This window comes from Carassius gibelio, chromosome A15 (assembly GCF_023724105.1).
Source record: "Carassius gibelio isolate Cgi1373 ecotype wild population from Czech Republic chromosome A15, carGib1.2-hapl.c, whole genome shotgun sequence".
Classification (NCBI taxonomy): Eukaryota; Metazoa; Chordata; class Actinopteri; order Cypriniformes; family Cyprinidae; genus Carassius; species Carassius gibelio.
In genome coordinates, this window is record NC_068385.1 from 19,903,897 (window position 1) to 19,925,814 (window position 21,918).

General features: G+C 43.3%; 1 protein-coding gene across 1 annotated transcript in view; it reads right to left on the minus strand.

Annotated features, from left to right (window-relative positions):
- LOC128028693 (anoctamin-7-like) overlaps positions 1-21,918 on the minus strand; it is a 31,068-nt gene that overhangs the window by 4,599 nt on the left and 4,551 nt on the right. The window contains exons 7-17 of the mRNA XM_052615982.1: positions 21,320-21,377; positions 20,920-21,030; positions 20,464-20,629; positions 17,704-17,794; positions 17,530-17,626; positions 17,264-17,407; positions 17,017-17,154; positions 16,826-16,924; positions 418-520; positions 226-337; positions 92-146 (exon numbers count right to left, since the gene is read on the minus strand). Coding sequence (XP_052471942.1) covers positions 92-146; positions 226-337; positions 418-520; positions 16,826-16,924; positions 17,017-17,154; positions 17,264-17,407; positions 17,530-17,626; positions 17,704-17,794; positions 20,464-20,629; positions 20,920-21,030; positions 21,320-21,377 — 1,174 coding nt within the window. The remainder of the gene's footprint in view (positions 1-91; positions 147-225; positions 338-417; positions 521-16,825; positions 16,925-17,016; positions 17,155-17,263; positions 17,408-17,529; positions 17,627-17,703; positions 17,795-20,463; positions 20,630-20,919; positions 21,031-21,319; positions 21,378-21,918) is intronic.

Sequence of the window (21,918 nt, forward strand, 5' to 3'; positions counted from 1 at the left end):
ATGACTGATTGTGTACATTTTGTTAGATTTATTCCATCAAGGGACAACCAAGTGAAAGATAGATTTACTTTCCAAAAATGTAAGCACTCACATCTTCATTTCGGATTCCTAGGAGTGTATTATAGTTTCCAGGATATCCAACAAACCTGTAGAACAGATCAAATATTAGATGAAAATTTAATCCTCATACATATTCATTAATTCATATGCTGCATAGCTACCCACCTGCCCTTGAAAAAAGCAATGTAAACAGGAGATGAGTAGAAGTTGACAAACTGGAAGATGAAGACCTTGAGGATGAACGCGTCCTCATATTTGGTCTGGGTGCGGTGCATTTCTTATAGAAGGAAGTGGATGATACTTTGTATTTGCATAAAGAAATAACTAAATAGTATGTGTAAACATGAAATAGCTTACCCCATCGTGTAAGAATTTGGGCCAGGTAAGTGTAGAGCCGTGACAACAACAGAATAACCAGCAAATTTAGCATAGAACCAGTAAGGCTAGCTATCCTTCCAGCCTACAGAGGGGTGAAAAAGCTCTCTTAGTAAGTAAATTATTATGTAAAAATGTTGCTGCAATATCTGATCTAATCAATGATTATTTTAAATAAGTTTTATGTGTTAGAAAAAGGTGTCAACTTTTTAATCATAGTACATTTACATTTATGCATTTAGCAGATGCTTGCAATGTGTTCCCTGGGAATTGAACCCATGAACTATTGCGCTGTGAAAGCAATGCTCTACCACTGAGTCACAGGAACTTAATAGTAGGCAAAATCTAGCTAGTCCAAGCTAATTGGCTGATCTAGCAGACCATCTTGAACAAGCAACATACCAAATTTACTATATTCCAAAACTCAGCTAAAATGTTAAGCTGATTTTGCCTTGCTATACTCCTTCCTAAACCCTATATCTACTGTTTCATGGTTGCTTTGTCATTCCTACATCTAAATTGTCTAGGCAGTTTTGGTAATTTTGCATTGCTGGACATCCCTTGTGAAAATCAAGTATGCTAAATGATTATATTGTGGTGTACTTCAAATCTTAAATAAACTTAAAAAGAAAACAGCACTTACAGATACTGTAATATAGTTTTATTGACCCATTTTTGGAGGGGTTTGAGTGCTTCAGTGACACAGGGTCTCCCTGGGCAAATTAGTCCCAGGTGAGAGGCCAGATATTTATAGTGCATGGTACAGCATGGTATGGTTCACTTTTGGCGGGTTTTCCACCATCATCACCACTACAAACACAAAAGAACTGCTAGATTTAAACCAGCAAAGCCAGCGAAGGAGCGAACACAACTGTTTTGAACGAGTGCACCTTTTATAACAACCCAAAAATGGCTGTTTTGTTGTCTGTTGAGGAAGTACAGATGTTCCTCTCATTGATAGCAGAGACCTTGATGGGTTGACGTGGAATGAAAAAGTTTTTCACAATTTGTGGCAGTAGAGGTGGCTCAACAATGATATGTGAATAATCCCACCCACTCTAAAGCAGTACTAAACTGCAGTGGAAACGCAAACCGAGCTGAGTCGAGCCTTGACATACTGCATTGAGCCATACAGAGTCGAGACATAACACGCAGTGGAAAAGCGCCAAAAGAGTGACCCCCGCCCACCTCCAATAATCCCCTTTGACACAAATGAGTCAGAACAGTGAGACCCTGACCAGAAGACCAGAAGAAGAATAACAGGACCCTCTCCTGGAGCCAGGTCTGGGAGAGGAGCTTGCAGGTTGCATTAAGGACTGTACCTTGATTGTGGAACAGGGAATGTAACATCTCTGGTGAGGAAGAAGCCGGAGTAAGTACAGGAGGCAGAGCATTACCAGCTAGATATAGTTGACCTCACTTCTACGCACAGCTCTGGCTCTTGAACAGAACTCCCAGATAGGGATTGGACTATCTCCTTCTTTGGAGTCACCTAGAGAGAGAGGTGCCGAGCGAGGGTGGGAAAATTCACAAGTCCCTGACTCTGCATCACTGTGTTGGAGTATAGCCCGGTAGACAAGAGGGTCCACTAACTGCAACTTTGTGTCATGGAGGGGATGGCTCTGACTTGCTTCTTGCTTTTACAGTCATGTATTGGACATAAGAGAAACTTGAAGGGGGAGGGGGGATTGGGAGGACCAGTGTCCTGACATTTTATCCTACACTTCAGATTTTCCTACCATGGTTTACTGCGCATGCACACATCAATATCGGGACCTTTTTCTCATTCTAAACAATTATTTTTAATGTATCTGCATTATTGTAAGGGTAGGTTTAGGGTTGGGGTAGGTGTAGATATTAATAAAAACACAATCTAATTGGTAGAAAAAATATTTGTTGGTTTCCTGTAGCTGTATCCCTTCTAGCTGCAACCATGAATGTAACACAAAATTGTACTGTATACTGTATTTGCATTACTTTAAGGGTAGGTTTAGGGTTGTGGTAGGTGTAGATATAGTTATAAACCATAACTTTACATTAGCATTTTTCGATGTTGTATTGTACTACCCACTGTTTTAGTGGGATGTAGGAAAATCTGACAGGGTAGGACAAATCGACAGAACATCGGCCTGCCAGATCTGAACCCAAGTGGTGTTTTAATTTCTGTGCTTAGTATTGATTGGCCATAAACACCATGTTTGAACATAAGGTGATTCATACTGTAAGTGTACTTGGTACCAGACCACATTAGGCCAAAGGTCTTTGATCAACTTTGTAGACTATATTTTCTGGACAGACAAGTAAAGAGAGGAGCAGAGCTATTTACTGATCTTCCCCTGGTGGTGAGTTGGATACGATTACGAACAGACCTAGGAAACCCCAAAAAATACTTAGGTTCAAATGGTAACATTGGCTGAGGATCCTTTCTGGATTTCCCTAATTTCCCACCTACGGAGAAGCTTTTCCTTATACCTAGGTATGCTAGGTACATACACTCAGAGTGAGCCCTGTTCAAAGCCTCAAATGTGGAATCGGCTGCCATGAGCTGTGTCTGGAAGGCTGTTGGTGGCTGTTGAACCTGAACCCAAAGAACCTGCTGGTGCATGTCAACATTTAGGGAGGCCACCTGGACATGAAGGAGAACTTTTGGGATTGGTTAACTTGTGGGTCTCCTTATTCTGCAGACATGTATTGGCAGGCTAGAAGGGCTGCAGTGTTCAAAGGAAGCAAGCATTTGGGTGTTGGAGGAGCTTAGGTAAGCCATGGAGAAGGGCTTTTGGTTGCCCTCCAAGAGGTTTTGGCAAATCATCACACAGCTGAGACAAAGAAAGCATGGCCTGTTCTAGGCTGTTGTAATTCGGGATGGGTATTTGCTGACCTAACCTGAAGATGTAGTCTGGAGGATATCTGCCAGAAAAGAGTGGATTGTCTATTTCGGATAAGTAGTGAGTTCACCAATTAGAGGAGTTTAAGTACCTAAGGGTCTTTTTCAAGAGTGAGAGTGGGTTAATGAGATCAACAGGTGGATCAGCACAGTGGCAGCAGTAAATGCCGTCATTGTACCGGGCTGTCATGATGAAGAAAGAGCTACGCCTGGAGGTGAAGCTCTCAATTTACTAGTTGATCAATATTCCAAACCTCACATATGGTCATGCGCAATAGCTAACGACCAAATGAATGAAATCGCAGATTTGGGAGGCTGAAATTAATTTTTACTGCTGGGTGTCTGGGCTGATCCTGAGAGACAGGGTTCGAAGTACAGACATGCATGAGAGGAGCGTTGAAAGGACTCAGTTGAGGCAGTTAAGATATCTGTTCACAATATTTTCTGATTGCATATATGCAAAGACAGTGTAAAGAAATACCCTTTGTGAGAAGCAGTTAATTCAGCGGGAGTTAAAAGCAGTTCGTAAGTGTATTTATTTCTTGTCTTATAAGTGTTTAGTGCAGTTGTCATTGCTAGTAAACACTTGTTTGTTTACGGTGTAGAGACATACTCTATCACATGCGTTGTCAGTGTCGTGCGCTTGCTCAGACCTTTGTTGTGATAAACAGTAAAGTGTGTTCAGCTGAATTCAATTTCCGTTTTGTCGGGTATAAAAAAGGTTAGTATACCATGGCAGCAGTTGCGGCAGCCCTACAGTTAAGCCCTCCTTGTGTGAAGACCGAAGAGAGTAAAGACCATCAACTCTACCATGCAACTCCACCGGGCAGGGACACTGGCAGGGAATTTAAGTATTGTTTTGGCTACGTTCACACTGCAGGCTGAAACGACCCAATTCCGATTTTTTTTGCCCCTATGTGACCTCTATCTAATCTTTTCACTCTGTCTGAACGACACAGATCCGATCTTTTCAAATGTGACCCAGGCCACTTGGATATGTGGTCCTGAATCTGATACGTATCTGATCTTTTGAAATGCGACCTCAGTCTGAACAGCGAGGCCACATGTATCCGACCCGCACGTCATTGATACGCTACAAACGTCATAATTCTGCGTTGAAGTAGGCGGGAACGAGAAGAGCCACTCACATCAGTATCCCACCATTCCTGGCTGCGACTCTGCACCCACACGTTTCTCTGTACCGACGTTGCTAACACTGCTCCACAAAACGCCATGGCCAAAAACCTTGCTCTACTTCTTTTTAATTTTCTTCTTAAAACGAGAAGATTGTAATTGTGCTGGCTCCGTTGGGAAAATAACTTTAATATTGCAAAAAGAGCTCCGCTGTTGACTACACTGTTGTTTACATCCATGTTTAACATTAGCTACTTCCGCAAACAACGAGTGATGTTGTTTACCATTGAGTACTCTTCTGCGCATGCGGGTCACTTCTGGGTCACTTCATGTTCACACAGGAGATCACAAAAGGTAGGTGGCATTTATTTGGAAATGTGAACGGCCTTGCAAAAAAATCGAATTTTTTCAAAAAAACGGAATTGAGCATTAAACCCTGTAGTGTGAACGTAGCCTTTGATTAATCTCTTTTTCCTTCTCCTTGTTTCATTTCTGTTTCAGTTTTTTGTTTATAACCAATTCTTACTATGTGTTTCCAGAACCCTACTATCAATACCACTCGCAAACCACACATCACACAATGTAGGCAGCACAATCTTAACAACCTGCACACTTTGCCTATGTCTGCTAATACACTACTTTTTTTCTATTGGTCTCTGGAATTGCCAGTCTGCTGTAAACAAAGCCAATTTCTGTTATTAGTCATTCAAGGTTTAACCTCATGGCTCTAACAGAGATCTTGATCAAACCAGAGGACACTGCAGCACTCTCCAATAATTTCTCATTTTCCCACTCCCCCATTTGACTGGAAGAAGTGGAGGTACTGGTCTGCTCATCTCTACTGATTGGAAGTTTAATCCTTTACCATCGTTGGGTATTGTGATGGCTACGACCACACAGGGTAACATCACCTCAGTTCTAAACATTTTATTACTGTTTTATTTCACCTCCTTAGTTTGTTGCACTTATTTACAGAAATCTAAACTATGATATTTAAATAAGGAACACAATACAGTTTTGATTTGGTTTTTTTTTGCTTTACCTTTACATTGATTTACAGGGAGTGTACTAATCCTATGTTTCTTTTTTTTTTGTTGAGTTACCTGGACCTGTTGGGTGCAGTCCCTTCCTGGTTGGGCAAAAGTAGAGGCTAAGGGCTGAGGAGGCCTACATCTGGGAGCCTATATCATTAGGCCATACCATGTCTCACCATGTGCCAGGGGGATTTTGTCCTTAGTTAGCTCTCAAGTTCCCAAGTGTTAGTTTTGTTTACCCCTTCTATGTCATTTGGTTGTGTCAAGCTGTTATATAAGCTTTCTTCTGTATCTTTTTTTTTAGTTAACCTTACGTTATGAGTTGATGTATTTCAGCTTATATTCTGTTATTTTTGTTGACCTTTTTATAGGCCTAGTTATTAATTTAGGTCCTTATATAACTTTTCAATAGTTTGTGTAATAAAACCCCACTTTATGAAAAACCTCCTGTGTCCTCTTCCCTCACTGTCTTGGTCCCTGACAGGTATCAACAGCTCCTTTGAATCTCATTCATTTACTGTTACCTACCCTCTTAAAATAAATTTTGTAGTTGTCTATCGACCCCCAGAACCACTAGGTCACTTTTTTGATCAATCACCTTTATTTATATAGTGCTTTAAACAAAATACATTGCGCCAAAGCACTGAACAACATTCATTTGGAAAACAGTGTCTCAATAATGCAAAATGATAGTTAAAGGCAGTTCATCATTGAATTCATTGATGTCATCTCTGTTCAGTTGAAATAGTGTCTGTTTTAATTTGCAATCAAGTCAACGATATCGCTGTAGATGAAGTGACCCCAACTAAGCAAGCCAGAGGCGACAGCGGCAAGGAACGGAAACTCCATCGGTGACAGAATGGAGAAAAAAACCTTGGGAGAAACCAGGCTCAGTTGGGGGGCCAGTTCTCCTCTGACCAGACGAAACCAGTAGTTCAATTCCAGGCTGCAGCAAAGTCAGATTGTGCAGAAGAATCATCTGTTTCCTGTGGTCTTGTCCTGGTGCTCCTCTGAGACAAGGTCTTTACAGGGGATCTGTATCTGGGGCTCTAGTGGAGCTCTGATGAATTAGATGTGCTGCTCTTAACCTTTCCTGAGGATGGTACTCCCCTAGTTATGCTTGGGGGATTTCAACATCCATCTAGAAAAACCTCTGTATGCTGATTTCCACACTCTGCCTCTTCTGATCTCAACCGAGTGTCAACTACTGCTACTCACAAATCAGGCAACCAACTGGACCTTATTTATGCACAACACTGCTCTACTGATCATGTACTGGTTAATCCACTGCACACGTCGGATCACTTCCACCTCACTCTTAACCTTAACATGGTCCCTGACACATCACTCCACATGTCATCTTTTGACGTAACCTACACTCACTCTCACCCTCTCCGGCTATCTGCAATGCTTTCATCCTCACTTCCTTCCCCTAAACTGTTAGCATTTTTTGATGCTAACAGTGCTACTGATACTTTCTGCTCCACTCTTACATCTCTTTTAGACACTATTTGCCCCTTGTCTTCCAGGCCAGTCCGTACCACCCCTTCTGCCCCTTGGTTATCTGATGTTCTATGCGAACACCGTTCTAAGCTTAGAGCTGCTGAAAGGGTGTGGTGCAAATCCAAAAATACTACTGACCTTAATGTGTATCAGTCACTCCTCTCTTCCTTCTATGCTAATGTATCCACTGCTAAAATGACATACTACCATAACAAAATTAACAATTCATCTAATTCTTGCATTCTTTTTAAAACATTTTCTTTCGTAACATTTTCTTCTTTGTCCTCCTCCTCCCCCTCCTGCTTCATCTCTAATAGCTGACGACTTTGCCACGTTTATCGTTAATAAAATTAAACACATTAGTGCACAATTTTCCACATATCACATATCACCAGCAATCTTACACTCATTTACATCCTTCTCTTCACTCTCTGATGCAGAAGTCTCCAAACTCACCCTTTCAAATCATCCTACTACTTGCCAGCTTGATCCTATTCCATCTAATTTCCTTCAAGCCATTTCTCCTGCAGTTGTACCTGCACTCACTCACATCATAAACACATCCCTCCACACTGGTGTTTTTCCCTCATACTTTAGAAAGGCTCATATAACTCCACTACTTAAGAAACCCACCCTCAACCCATCTCTTTTAGAGAACTACACAGCAGTTTCCCTTCTTCCTTTCATTGCAAAAAACACTTGAACGAGCTGTGTTCAACCAAGTCTCTGCATTTCTCACACAGGACAACCTCATTGACAGCAACCAATCTGGCTTCAGAAGTTGAAATTCAACTGAGACTGTCTTGCTCTCAGTTGTTGAAGCCCTAAAACTGGCAAGAGTTGAATCCAAATCTTCAGTACTTATCCTGCTTGATCTGTCTTTGACACGGTTAACCACCAGATCCTCCTATCAACCCTACTGGCAAAGGGCATCTCAGGAATCACACTTCGGTGGTTTGAGTTTTACCTAGCAGATAGGTCCTTCAAAGTATCTTGGAGAGGTGAGGTGTCCAAGTCACAACATCTAACTACTGGGGTGCCTCAGGGCTCAGTTCTTGGACCACTTCTCTTCTCTGTCTACATGGCATCATTAGGTTCTGTCATTCAGAAACATGACTTTTCATACCACTGCTATGCTGATGACACTCAACTCTACCTCTCATTCCATCCTGATGATCTGACGGTAGCTATTCGCATCTCAGCTTGTCTAACAGACATTTCTTCCTGGGTGATGGACCATCACCTTCAACTCAACCTTGCCAAGACAGAACTACTTGTGATTCCAGCAAACCCATCGTTCCATCACAATTTCACCATCAAGTTAGGCATATCAACCATAACTCCATCAAAAACAGCCAGAAGCCTTGGAGTTATGATTGATGATCAGCTGACTTTCTCAAACCACATTGCTAAAACTGTCCGATCCTGCAGATTTGCTTTATTCAACATCAAGGAGATCAGGCCCTTTCTTTCGGAACATGCTGCACAACTCCTTGTTCAAGCTCTTGTTCTGTCCAGGCTGGACAATTGCAATGCTCTCTTGGCAGGTCATCCAGACAGTTCTATCAAACCTTTACAATTAATCCAGAACACGGCAGCAAGATTAATTTTTAACGAGCCTAAAAGAATCTGCACCCATTTACCTAAATTTATTACTTCAGACTTATGTGCTCTCTAGAAGCTTGCATTCTGCAAGTGAATGTCGCTTGATTGTGCCATCCCAAAAAGCACAAAGTCACTTTTATGGACTTTTAAATTAAATTTTCCCTCCTGGTGAATGACCTCCTCAACTCAATTGGAGCAGCTGAGTTATATATATTGTGACGAGTCAGCTGCCTCCTCCCTGATTGTCACCAGCACCCCGTCGTAAATCGCCGCCCTTCACCAGGCTCCCGACTGGAGTGGGTGTGTGAGAGGGGGGCTCTGGAGGAGTCAGGGCTGGCAGCGTGTGATGGGGCACACCTGAAGGAAATCGAGCCTCATCACCGCCGCCGTTTAAAAGCCCAAAGCGCCCGTGCATGCACGCTGGTGTCCTCATGGGTCCAGGAAGGGTGCGTTGAGGGATTCCCGCGCCACCAGAGACGTGAGCTGCCAGACCCGTGATCCGGAGGAGAACTGCACCCATTTACACGGCCGACGGGCCAGGATGCCCATCCCCTACCATCGTCGCGGCCAACGAGAGAGATGCAGCTGCTAGAGGAAGCCGCCACCCCTCGCGCCCCAGACCGAGGAGGGGAGCGCTCGCGGTCGCCAGACTCCGCCCCTTACCTGGACCCTTCCTCCATGAACACTGCCCGACCCACACGAACCATGCAGCACGACGAGGACACCAGATCCCCTGTTATTTTGGATACTCTTCCCCTTTGGCCACCGTTTATCCCCTGTTTTATTTGATTTTGTGTTAATAAAAGCCTCTCTGAGGCCTGACGCCACGCCCACTGTGTCTGTCTTGTGCTCCCCCTGTGACAATATATAAAAGACCTCTAACACTAGCTTGCTCTATTCTTTTTCTATCTGTTTTCTTTTTATATATTGTATTATTTAAAAGCCCTTGCTACGTGTACTGTGTTAAGCTAACTGAGATTTAATAATAGCACTTATATATCATTGCTCTTTTTGCTGTTTGCTTTTGATTGCTTCCACTGTTGGATAAAAGTGTCTGCTAAATGAATAAATGTAAATTTAAATATAAATGTGTCATGACTTAGGTCTGTGTTGCTATATTTTTGTCTTGTTGTCTGTGTGTCTAGTCTCAGAACACATGGGTTTTGTTTTGACAGCTCATGTGTTCTGCTGTCAGTGTTTCTTCCCCCTCCCACTCGTTACCCTTAATTCCCTGTGTTCCGTCACACCTGTAGCCACTCCTTCCTCATTAGCTCTCCTCTATTTTAGTTCCTCTCGTGCTCTGTCTTTTGTCAGACCGTTGTGATTGTTTTGTGCTTCGAGTGTGATTGTTTCAACCTGTCTGCCTAGTCCTGCCTTGTCGTGTTTTTGGATTTGTATTCTTTCCCCGGGTACTGCTCTTGTCAGTCTAGACTGGTTCTGCCTCCGGTCCCTGCCTCACCTCTCTTTTGGATCTTCTGAGACCTGACCCCCAGCTCCTCTCTGCACTCTGTCCTTTCCTTCAGGGATTTTGGTGTGACTTGACGCTGCGTCCCCCAACGACGCTCTGGTGGATGAGACCTGACGTTGCGTCACAGAAGACGCTTGGACTGGTCCCCGCTGATAGATTTCTTTTGCTCTACTCTGAGGAGTAGCCATTCTTCTGTTTTTTTTTCCTGTTTGCCCAGTGTGGGCTAATAAACTCTGTTACCTGCATCTGAGTCCCGCGTATCCTTGACAGAACGGTCTGACCACGATGGATTCAGCAGGTGCAGATCAAGTAAGAGTCGCAGTCAGTCAACAAGGCATTCTTCTGGGACAGCATTCCAGCCAGTTGACCACCACCACTAGGGAGGTTGAGGGCCTCACAGCCCAGGTAGCGGACCTCAATCTCCAGATTCAGAGGCTCCAGCTTGAAGCCTTGGCCAGCAGATCGGCTACTCGTTCTGAGCCTGAACCCCATGCCAATTGTCCACCGCCATATGATGGGGACCCTAACTCCTGCCGTGCCTTTCTGTCCCAATGTTCTCTGGTCTTCGCCCTCCAGCCTCGGCGCTATGTTACTGAGGAGTCCCAAGTCACATTCGTGATCACCCTCTTGAAAGGAAAGGCCCGGGACTGGGCAACAGCTGTGTGGGATGCCCGTGCTCCATTCTGTGCCACTTTCCAGGACTTCAGGGCAGAGATGATCAAACTGTTTGACCGCTCTGCTCAGGGCGATGAGGCAGCTGCCCAGTTAGCGCGGTTGAGCCAGGGCAGGCAATCAGTCACCGATTACTCCATCCAGTTCAGAACTCTGGCAGCCTCCTGTGACTGGAATGAGGCAGCGTTGCGTGCAAGGTTTCGGGAAGGTTTGGATGATGACATCCAGGATGAGATCGCCACTCAAGATCTACCGCAGAGTCTTGACATCCTTGTGGATCTGGCCCTCCGTGTGGAGGGGCGCCTTCAGCGTAGACATCAGCGGCGTGGTGCTCAGTCCCCCTGGATGCTGGTGGAGGGCGTTCCTAGTAGTGCTTCCACCTCCTTGTCACCGTCAACAGACCCTGAGCCTATGCAAGTGGGGCGTCTTCGCCTCACCCCTAAAGAGTAGCAGGATCGTCTGACTCGGGGCCTGTGTCTGTACTGCGGGAAGCCGGGCCATCGAGCTATCCAGTGCCCGTTAAAAGCCAGAGCCCATCAGTAGTCCGGGGGATCCTGGTGGGTGCTACTCCTCATGTCGACTCCCCCATCTCTCGTACCATGTTAAAGGTCTCGATTCAGCACAAGGACTCCTTTCATTCCTGTTCTGCACTTATTGACTCTGGTGCTGAGGGCAACTTCCTGGATGCCTCTGTTGCAGCACGGTGGGGTATTCCTACTATTCCTCTTCCTTCTCCTATTTCTGTTCGTTCCCTAAATGGTCTCCTCATCTCTTCCATCACCCATTCCACTACCCCTGTAAGTTTGACTGTGTCCGGCAATCACTGTGAGGTAATTGAGTTGTACCTCCTAGATTCCCCGGGTGCTCCTGTTGTCCTTGGGCACCCGTGGCTGGTGCAGCACAACCCTCATGTGGATTGGTCCGGCAATTCTGTGTTCTCTTGGAGTCAGTCATGTCTTGCGTCTTGTCTTGGTTCTGCTTTGTCTCCTGGCTCTGTGTCTCCTGTTTTTCAGGTTGAGGAGGGTGATCTTGCCGGGGTCCCGGAGGGGTACCGTGATCTTTGTCAGGTCTTCAGCAAGTCCCGGGCCACATCCCTGCCTCCTCATCGGCCGTATGACTGTGCCATCAACCTCCTCCCAGGCACTTCTCCGCCCAAGGGTGGTTTGTATTCCCTGTCTAGTCCTGAGAGAGAGGCCATGGACAAGTATATTCAGGACTCCTTAAATGCCGGCCTCATCCGGCCCTCTTCCTCACCTGCTGGGGCTGGGTTCTTCTTTGTTAAGAAGAAGGATGGCTCCCTGCGACCCTGCATTGACTACCGTGGCCTCAATGACATCACTGTAAAGAACCGGTATCCTCTGCCTTTGATGTCATCAGCCTTTGAGTTGTTACAGGGAGCCAAGGTCTTTACCAAGCTAGACCTCCGTAATGCCTACCACTTGATCCGTATACGTGAGGGGGATGAGTGGAAGACAGCATTTAACACCCCGACGGGACACTTTGAATACCGGGTCCTACCCTTTGGGCTTACTAATGCCCCAGCTGTCTTCCAGGCCCTGGTGAACGATGTGTTGAGAGACATGGTGAACAGATTTGTCTTTGTGTACCTTGATGATATTCTCATCTTCTCTCCCTCATTGCAGGTCCACACTCACCATGTCCGTCAGGTGCTACAACGGCTGCTGGAGAACCAGCTGTACGTCAAGGCGGAGAAGTGCGTGTTCCATGCCAAGTCGGTTTCGTTCCTGGGGCATATTATCTCGACGGAGGGGATCAAGGCCGATTCCGCTAAGGTAAGGGCCGTGGCCGAGTGGCCAACCCCTGACTCACGGAAGGCGTTGCAGCGGTTCTTGGGGTTCGCCAACTTCTATAGGCGATTTATCAGGAACTTTAGCCTGGTTGCTGCACCCTTAACTGCACTCACCTCTCCTAAGGTATCGTTCAAATGGAATGTACAAGCTCAGGAGGCCTTTGGTGCTCTCAAGTCCCGTTTCATCTCTGCTCCTGTTCTTTGTCTCCCAGATCCGGAACGGCAATTCATTGTTGAGGTGGATGCTTCTGATGTCGGGGTAGGCGCGGTCCTGTCCCAGCGGTCCCCCAAGGATGGGAAGGTGCATCCTTGCGCCTTCTTTTCTCACCGTCTGAGCCCAGCCGAGCGAAACTATGACATAGGTAACAGGGAGCTGCTGGCAGTCAGGCTGGCCCTGGGGGAGTGGCGCCACTGGTTGGAGGGCGCAGCGTTGCCCTTCTTGGTCTGGACGGATCACAGGAATTTGGAGTATATCCGTTCGGCCAAGAGGTTGAATGCCCGCCAGGCCCGCTGGGCACTTTTTTTTGGGCGGTTTAATTTCTCCCTCTCGTATCGGCCAGGATCAAAGAATGTTAAACCTGATGCCCTTTCTCGTTTGTTCGAGAATCCCGGTGAGGAGGTGAGCCCCAGTACCATTCTCTCCAGAGAGGTGGTGGTTGGGTCCCTTTCTTGGGATGTCGAACGACGGGTAAGAGAGGCCGTGCGGGAGGGGGAGGTCCCAGGGGGGTGTCCGGGGGGTCGGTTGTTTGTACCGGCTGCGCTGCGTCCTGAGGTCCTTCGGTGGGGTCATGAGTCCAGAGTTGCTTGTCATCCAGGGGTTCGGAGATCGCTGGCTGCCATCCGTCAGCGATTTTGGTGGCCATCCATGGCCCAAGATGTCAGGCAGTTTGTGTTGGCTTGCTCAGTTTGTGCTCAGAATAAGACTTCTAACCAGTCTCCTGTTGGTCTGTTACAGCCCCTACCCATTCCCTCTCGTCCATGGGCACATCTGGCCCTTGATTTCGTCACTGGCCTTCCCCCGTCGAGGGGTAACACTGTTATTCTGATGGTGGTGGACCGCTTCTCCAAGGCGGCCCATTTTATCCCCTTACCCAAACTCCCCTCCGCCAAGGAGACAGCTCAGGTGGTCGTGGACCACGTCTTCCGGATCCATGGTCTTCCGGTTGATGTGGTCTCCGACAGAGGACCACAATTCGTCTCCCGGTTTTGGAGAGAGTTCTGTAGACAGATCGGGGCCTCTACGAGTCTGTCTTCAGGTTTCCACCCCCAGACCAATGGGCAGGCCGAGCGAGCCAACCAGGATCTTGAGCGTGCTCTCCGCTGCCTAGCATCACAGAGTCCGAGCTCCTGGAGTCAGCAGTTGTCGTGGGTTGAATATGCCCACAATTCCCTCCCGGTGGCGTCTACGGGTATGTCTCCTTTTCAATGTTCTGTTGGCTATCAACCACCCCTTTTCCCTGCACAGGAACCCGAAGCTGCGGTCCCGTCTGCCTTGGCCTTTGTCCGTAGGTGTCGGCGCACCTGGAGGAGGGCTGAGGAGGCCTTGGCCCGGGCTTCCAGACGGATCAAATTGGAGGCTGACCGTCACCGGACTCCGGCTCCCCAGTACGTTTGCGGACAGAAGGTATGGCTTTCCACCAAAGACCTGCCCATCCGGGAGCCTTCTCGTAAGTTGGCACCCAGGTTTATTGGGCCATGTCGCATCACCAAGGTCCTGAGTCCGGTGGCAGTGCGGCTCAAGCTTCCTCCCACGCTTGGTCGGGTTCACCCTGTCTTTCACGTGTCCAGGGTTAAGCCTGTGTTTAGATACCCCCTCCCCCCCTTCGTCTAGTGGATGGTACTCCTGTTTACACTGTGAGAAAGCTTTTGGATGCTAGACGTCGTGGTTCGGGGTTTCCAGTATCTAGTGGACTGGGAGGGCTACGGTCCTGAGGAGAGGAGTTGGATTCCGGCTCGGGATATTCTGGACCAGACTCTGATTGAGGACTTCCGCCGGCGACGAGGTGAGACCCTCCGGGTTGCGCCTGGTGGCGCAGCTGGAGGGGGGGGTACTGTCATGACTTAGGTCTGTGTTGCTATATTTTTGTCTTGTTGTCTGTGTGTCTAGTCTCAGAACACATGGGTTTTGTTTTGACAGCTCATGTGTTCTGCTGTCAGTGTTTCTTCCCCCTCCCACTCGTTACCCTTAATTCCCTGTGTTCCGTCACACCTGTAGCCACTCCTTCCTCATTAGCTCTCCTCTATTTTAGTTCCTCTCGTGCTCTGTCTTTTGTCAGACCGTTGTGATTGTTTTGTGCTTCGAGTGTGATTGTTTCAACCTGTCTGCCTAGTCCTGCCTTGTCGTGTTTTTGGATTTGTATTCTTTCCCCGGGTACTGCTCTTGTCAGTCTAGACTGGTTCTGCCTCCGGTCCCTGCCTCACCTCTCTTTTGGATCTTCTGAGACCTGACCCCCAGCTCCTCTCTGCACTCTGTCCTTTCCTTCAGGGATTTTGGTGTGACTTGACGCTGCGTCCCCCAACGACGCTCTGGTGGATGAGACCTGACGTTGCGTCACAGAAGACGCTTGGACTGGTCCCCGCTGATAGATTTCTTTTGCTCTACTCTGAGGAGTAGCCATTCTTCTGTTTTTTTTCCCTGTTTGCCCAGTGTGGGCTAATAAACTCTGTTACCTGCATCTGAGTCCCGCGTATCCTTGACAAAATGTGTGTGTGTGTGTGTGTGTGTGTTTATATATATATATATATATTAATATCATTTGATAATAAATTGAAAGTTAATATATTTTAAATGTTCTAAATTGCAGCTTCTTCATTATAAATGTGTAATTAAATGTATTTAAACATGACACACAAGTTTCAATAGCAATTACATTAAATTATATTTTAGTTTATACTATATGTATTTTAGTATTCTTTAACCATATTTTAATATGAGTAATTGTGAATTTATATATAAAGATGTACCTAAGTCCTAATTAAGGTATCGTTCTTTGTGATCCCATGTTTCAAACTTTAGTTAGTGTGTAATGTTGTTGTTAGAGTATAAATAATATCCGTAAAATTCTAAAGCTCAAAGTTCAATGCCAAGCAACCAGTTTGGACTACATCACTCTACATCCTGCAGTAATGACGTCACTAAAACCGTTTTTTGACTAACCTCCGCCCACAAGAATACACAAAAAAGGGGGCGTGGTCTTGTTGTGCTCGCACAGAGAAGAAGGAAGAGTTGCGTTTATCGCCATGTCGTCGAAGCGCTGTTATTTTCATCTCAGAGTCCAAAAATCTTTGTTTGGGCTTCCCAGGGATACTGTACTTAGAGGTCAATGGTTACAATTTATGTTTAACTGGGTTTCCCATGTGCAGCACATTTTGCTGAGGACAGTTTGCTCAATCTCAATCAGTTTAATGCTGGATTCGCACAAAGATTATTCTTGTAAAATGGAGCTGTTCCCTCTTTGTCTGGAGAAGGCGTTGTTTATGGACAACAACTGGTAAGTGTATTTTATTATTTAAGTTGGCGCGTTTAAGTTTCTGTAACTCATTACACAAAGGACAACAATGTTTAGCTTTGTGAAACTAGATGGTAGTGATGTGCAAAAAATCAAATGTGATTTTCGTGCACATCTCATCAGTAAAGGCGCTCCTGTGATTCGTAGTACATCTCCAACACGTGCGTTCAGATCAGGATTGCCAGGTTATCAAAACAAATCCTGCCCACTTGCTTTTCAAAACTACTCCAAAACTAGCCCAATCGCGTTTCCAGGAGGGCAGCGTGTGCTCAGCTGCTGTCGAATCACAACACAGGAACAGCTGGCACAATCAGAACTCGTTATGTATATCTGAAGGAGGGACTTCATAGAACAAGAAAGTCATCAGCCTGTTTTTATGACAGTTAAAACAGCGGTATACAGGTTAATTGTGTGAAAATATACAGAAAAGTTAATTGTGTTTTTTACACGCGAAACATGAACACGTTATATTGCACACTGTAACCACAATCAAAGCTTTAAAAAAAAACAACAACGAAAAACGTGACCTTTAAGAATATTGTTTTCATAATGAGTACTTTTATTAAAAGTGCACTTCTTTTTCCCAAGGGTTTTTAAGTTATTTTGAATAGAAGTGTCAGATAATGTAAATTATCATGTAAATGTACGTGCAAATGATCTAATCAAAAAGAGCAACAGTCACTTCATAATCTTTATTCACTATGTAGATAATTTGGTCAGGTATCAAAAGATAATCTGTTCAGGAATCAAAATAAATTCAAAGAAACTTACGAAAATTATGAAGAACTCATTCTGTGATCTGTAGATAATGATACTTAGGATAGTTCGATACAGGATAATGGCTATTAGGAATATCAAAACAATGGCAATCTGCAAGCACAAAGAATAATATTGAGTCATTGAACGTTTTGGGATTACTAAAGATTTCCCAACAGATGTGAGATGGAAATCCATTGACTAACCATTAGAATGATGACCATATTACCAGTTAGAGTACGACTCAGTCGTTGACTCTCTGGGAAATAGGGTTCTTCAGCCCCAGTCACAGGATTACGAACCGTCATGGGTGCCAATGCTGTGAATTCTGGTCTTGGCCTCTCCTAACATCGGAATGGAAATATTATGGAAAGCAAGAGAGGTAAAGCATTTTTTTTTTTTGAGGACTAGTTAATATTGAAGGTTAAGACACCCTGTAACTAATTTAATCACCTCTATTTCTTCAAATTCGAAGCAGTCCCATCGGTGGGACAGTATGGAGCATGTGCGTTTCCAGTACTCCAGGAAGGTGACGGCCCACAGAGACATGAATATACTGAAGAACACAGTTCCTCCATTGTCAAATAGTAAGCCTGCCTATTGAAAATGGATGAACAAGTCTTTTGAGAACAAAATGTGATAGCTAATTCACAGAGAATGTTATTTTTGGCTTTATACCAAAATGCTGTACATAATTTAAAAACTTGTAGAAAAGTCACCTTATAAGTATAGCAGATGCTGGAGAGATTCCAGTAGCTGCAGATGTGGCATAGTGGACACATGACAAATGCGCCTCCACTGGAGCAAAGTTCTTCTCTGTGGGGTCAAAGGTCATGATCAGCGCTGGATCATCAACATTATGCCATTATTAACAAGACTGTGATAATACTCACGCTGCCACATCAGTGATCATCAGCCAGATGCCAAATAGAAAAATAATAAAACCCACTACTGCTGCTGGTAATAACCAGCCTGTGTAGAAACCTACAGAAATAAGGAAATAAGAAATACGGACAGAAAGCTAGTCACAGCCTGTTATGATAGAAACAGTTTAAGTTAAGATTTCTGGTGCATTTTTATTTCATTTTTTCTTATTATTAAGTATTCCTAATCAGTATTAACAAAATCATTAATGGTAACACTTTGCAATAGAGTGTCATTACTTAACTTTAGTTACTGCATTAACTAGCATTAACTAACAATTTGCAACATATGTATTACTGTATTTATTGATCTTTGTTCATTTTAGTTAATTAAAAAACAACTGAACATTGTTAGTTCAAGTTAGCTCAAGTACATAAAACAATATTAACAGATTAACATGAACTAAAAATTATAAATGCTTAATAGGTATGTTAATTAATGTAGTTAACTAATGTTTACAAATGGAACACAATTATAAAATTCACCATATTAACTAACATAAATTTGGTTGAATTACTCAATAATAATAATAATAATTATATATATATATATATATATATATATATATATATATATATATATATATATATATATATATATATATATATATATATATATTTATCAATCATACATACAGGTGCTGGTCATATAATTACAATATCATCAAAAAGTAGATTTCATTAATTCCATTCAAAAAGTGAAACTTGTATATTATATTCATTAATTACACACAGTCTGATACATATCCAGAGACAGTTTATAAGAGACATGTCACTTCCTCAATCCTCAATACAACTATATAAGGAAAACCCATAATGGCAAAGATGGCGGTTGTGTGCACATGTCCCGCCCCTCCCGCTGGAAAGCCAATCAACTGCTTTTAACAGTCAAGCCGGGAAACATTTAAGCCTATCGTTTGGCTCCACTGATGTATGCGCACAGTTGAGGAACCCTTGCGCATGTGTAGTAAAGGTATATCCTGTGGGGAAAAAGGCATTTTAAACCTTATTTTGGGGCAAAGTCATCCATTTTTTTCAGCGATTTTTATCATATTTCACTGCTGTTTCTATACATGCTCTTTTTATGTCCCGGTGACCAGTGAAAGTGCAGTTCTGACTCTCTGCCCATTCATTTAGATAGGAGCTGGTCTTGTTATTCTGAAATAGCTGCCGGAGGCGTTGCCAAGATGGCGGCCGACTGGCACGACTTTGATATATCTCAGTAAATTACAATATAACTTAGGACCAATACAAAGAAATATTTTATCCTGACCAACTAAAAGTATAAAAATGAAAAGTTTGACCATGTACAGCACTCAATACTTAGTTGGGTCTCCTTTTGCCTAAATTACTGTAGTAATGCTGCGTGGCATGGAGTCAATCAGTCTGTGGCACTGCTCAGGTGTTATGAGAGCCCAGGTTGCTCTGATAGTGGCCTTCAGCTCTTCTGCATTCTTGGGTCTGGCATATCACATCTTCCTCTTCACAATACCCCTTAGATTTTCTATGGCGTTAAGGTCAGGCGAGTTTGCTGGCCAATTAAGAACATGAATACCATGGTCCTTGTAAATGAAATCTGCATCTCCATAAAGTTGGTCAACAGCAAGAAGCATGAAGTGCTCTAAAACTTCCTGGTATACGGCTGCGTTGACCTTTGACCTCAGAAAACACAGTGGACCAAAACCAGCAGATGACATGGCACCTCAAACTATCACTGACTGTGGAAACTTTACACTGGACCTCAAGCAACGTGGATTCTGTGCCTCTCCTCTCTTCCTCCAGACTGATATCCAAAGGAAATGCAAAATTTACTTTCATCAGAGCACATAACTGTGGACCACTCAGCAGCAGTCCAGTCCTTTTTGACTTTAGATGCTTCTGATGCTGTCTGTTGTTCAAGAGTGTCTTGACACAAGGAATGCGAAGCTGAAACCCATGTCTTGCATACGTCTGTTTGTAGTGGTTCTTGAAGCAGTGACTCCAGCTGCAGTCCACTCTTTGAGAATCTCCCCCACATTTTTGAATGGGTTTTGTTTCACAATCCTCTCCAGGGTGCGGTTATCCCTATTGCTTGTACACTTTTTTTCTATCAGATCTTTTCCTTCCCTTCTCCTCTCTATTAATGTGCTTGGACACAGAGCTCTGTGAACAGTCAGCCTCTTTTGAAATGACCTTTTGTGTCTTTCCCTCCTTATGCAAGGTTTCAATGGTCGTCTTTTGGACAACTGTCAATTCAGCAGTCATCCCCATGATTGTGTAACCTACAGAACTAGACTGAGAGATCATTTAAAGCCCTTTGCAAGTGTTTTGATTTAATTAACTGATTAGAGTGTGGCACCAGGTGTCTTCCATATTCAACCTTTTCACAATATTCAAATTTTCTGAGATACTGATTTTGGGATTTTCTTTAATTGTCAGTTATAATCATTCAAATTAAAAGAAATAAACATTTGAAATAGCAGTCTGTGTCGTGTGTAATGAATAAATATAATATACAAGTTTCACTTTTTGAATGGAATTAGTGAAATCAACTTATTGATGCTATATGTCCAGCACCTGTGTGTGTGTGTATACAGTATATATATATATATATATATATATATATATATATATATATATATATATATATATATATATATATATATGAATTATTATTTTTATTATAAAAATATGATAGATACAGTTGTTGTTTTTTTGTTCTGGTATAAACATTTGTAGGTTCAGTCATACCTAACCATGCAAAGTAGAGAGCTATCTTTTCGCCAAAGTATTCACGAATGTGATCCAGAGGCTGGTACTTCCTCCAGCAAGCCCAGCGAGCCCAGTAGTGATGCAGGATCTGTCTCATGTTGAGAGACTGTGGATCTACTGGAGTCTCTGGCATCTCAAATGGACCCTAATGAGAAGAACACAAATCATTGCCTGTTCAAAATCAACACGATATAGTGCTTGCATAGATTAAGGAAATATTATAAAGACTTTGTGTGTGTGTGTGTGTGTGTACGTGAGTGTGTGTGAAATGTTGAAGAACATCCATTAAGAATGAAAGAACATGCATAAAAAAAGGTCAGTTTTGATTTCATGTTTGAAAAATAATTAGTGCTACATATGTAAACAAAGAAATAAATATGTGCATAATTAGTGTGTTTAAGTAATATTCTGATATCATGTAGAAGACTACGGTACCTCATGTAAGGGAAAAGCAGCAGTGAGAACGTGCTCACTAACCAGTCTGCCAATGCCAACCTCCCCTCTCTTCAACGATCCATATGGAGTCCTGGCTAATATCTCATACAGCTTTAGAACAAGAATAGAGTTATTACAGAAAATTGACAGACCAGTGTGACCAGTGTTACAGAAAGTGAAAAATAATGTTTGTCCATTGTACAGTCATTGTACACACTACTCATTTTTTTAAATAAATGAATCTTGAGTGACAAATATGCAAATATGCTTGCAAAAGTTTATTTGGCTTTGGTAACTGAAAACTTTCATGCAATGCTGAATCCACAGGTGTCAGTATAAAGCTCAATCATGTCGTATCGCTTAGCAAACAAACAAAACATAAAAACCTCTCAAAACTCACTATCTGATGCCTCTGTGTGGTCTTGAAAAAGGTATCCTTGTTTTCATGACCAAGAAACCTAAAGCAGCATTAAAGATTAGAGTAAGATGATGTATTCTATTAAACATTCTCTTTGCACACTCTTTATAACAGTGCATAAACATGCAAAAGCTTGATTCAAAATGCACACAAAAAAAAATAAAATAAACGGTAACACTTTACAATAAGATTCATTAGTTAACATTGGTTAACTACCTTAGTTAACTAAGCAACAATAGGCTACAGCATTAGTTAATGTTAATTTCAACATTTACTAATGCTTTAATAAATTCAAAAGTTGTGCTTGTCAAAATTTGTTTATGCACTGTGCACTTTTCATTAGCTAACATTCACAAAGATGAATGAATACTGTAATAAATGTATTGTTCTTTGTTTGTTCGTGTTGCAAACTATAACTAACGGAACCTTATTGTAAAGCAATTCACATGTTATATTTATACATGAGACCGCACATCTCATATCTGAGCTCATCCCAAAACAATTACACTAACTTTTTAAAATAACTTCATTAGGGTAAACTTGTTGCTTGTGTTGAAAATGATGCTATATTATATGAATTA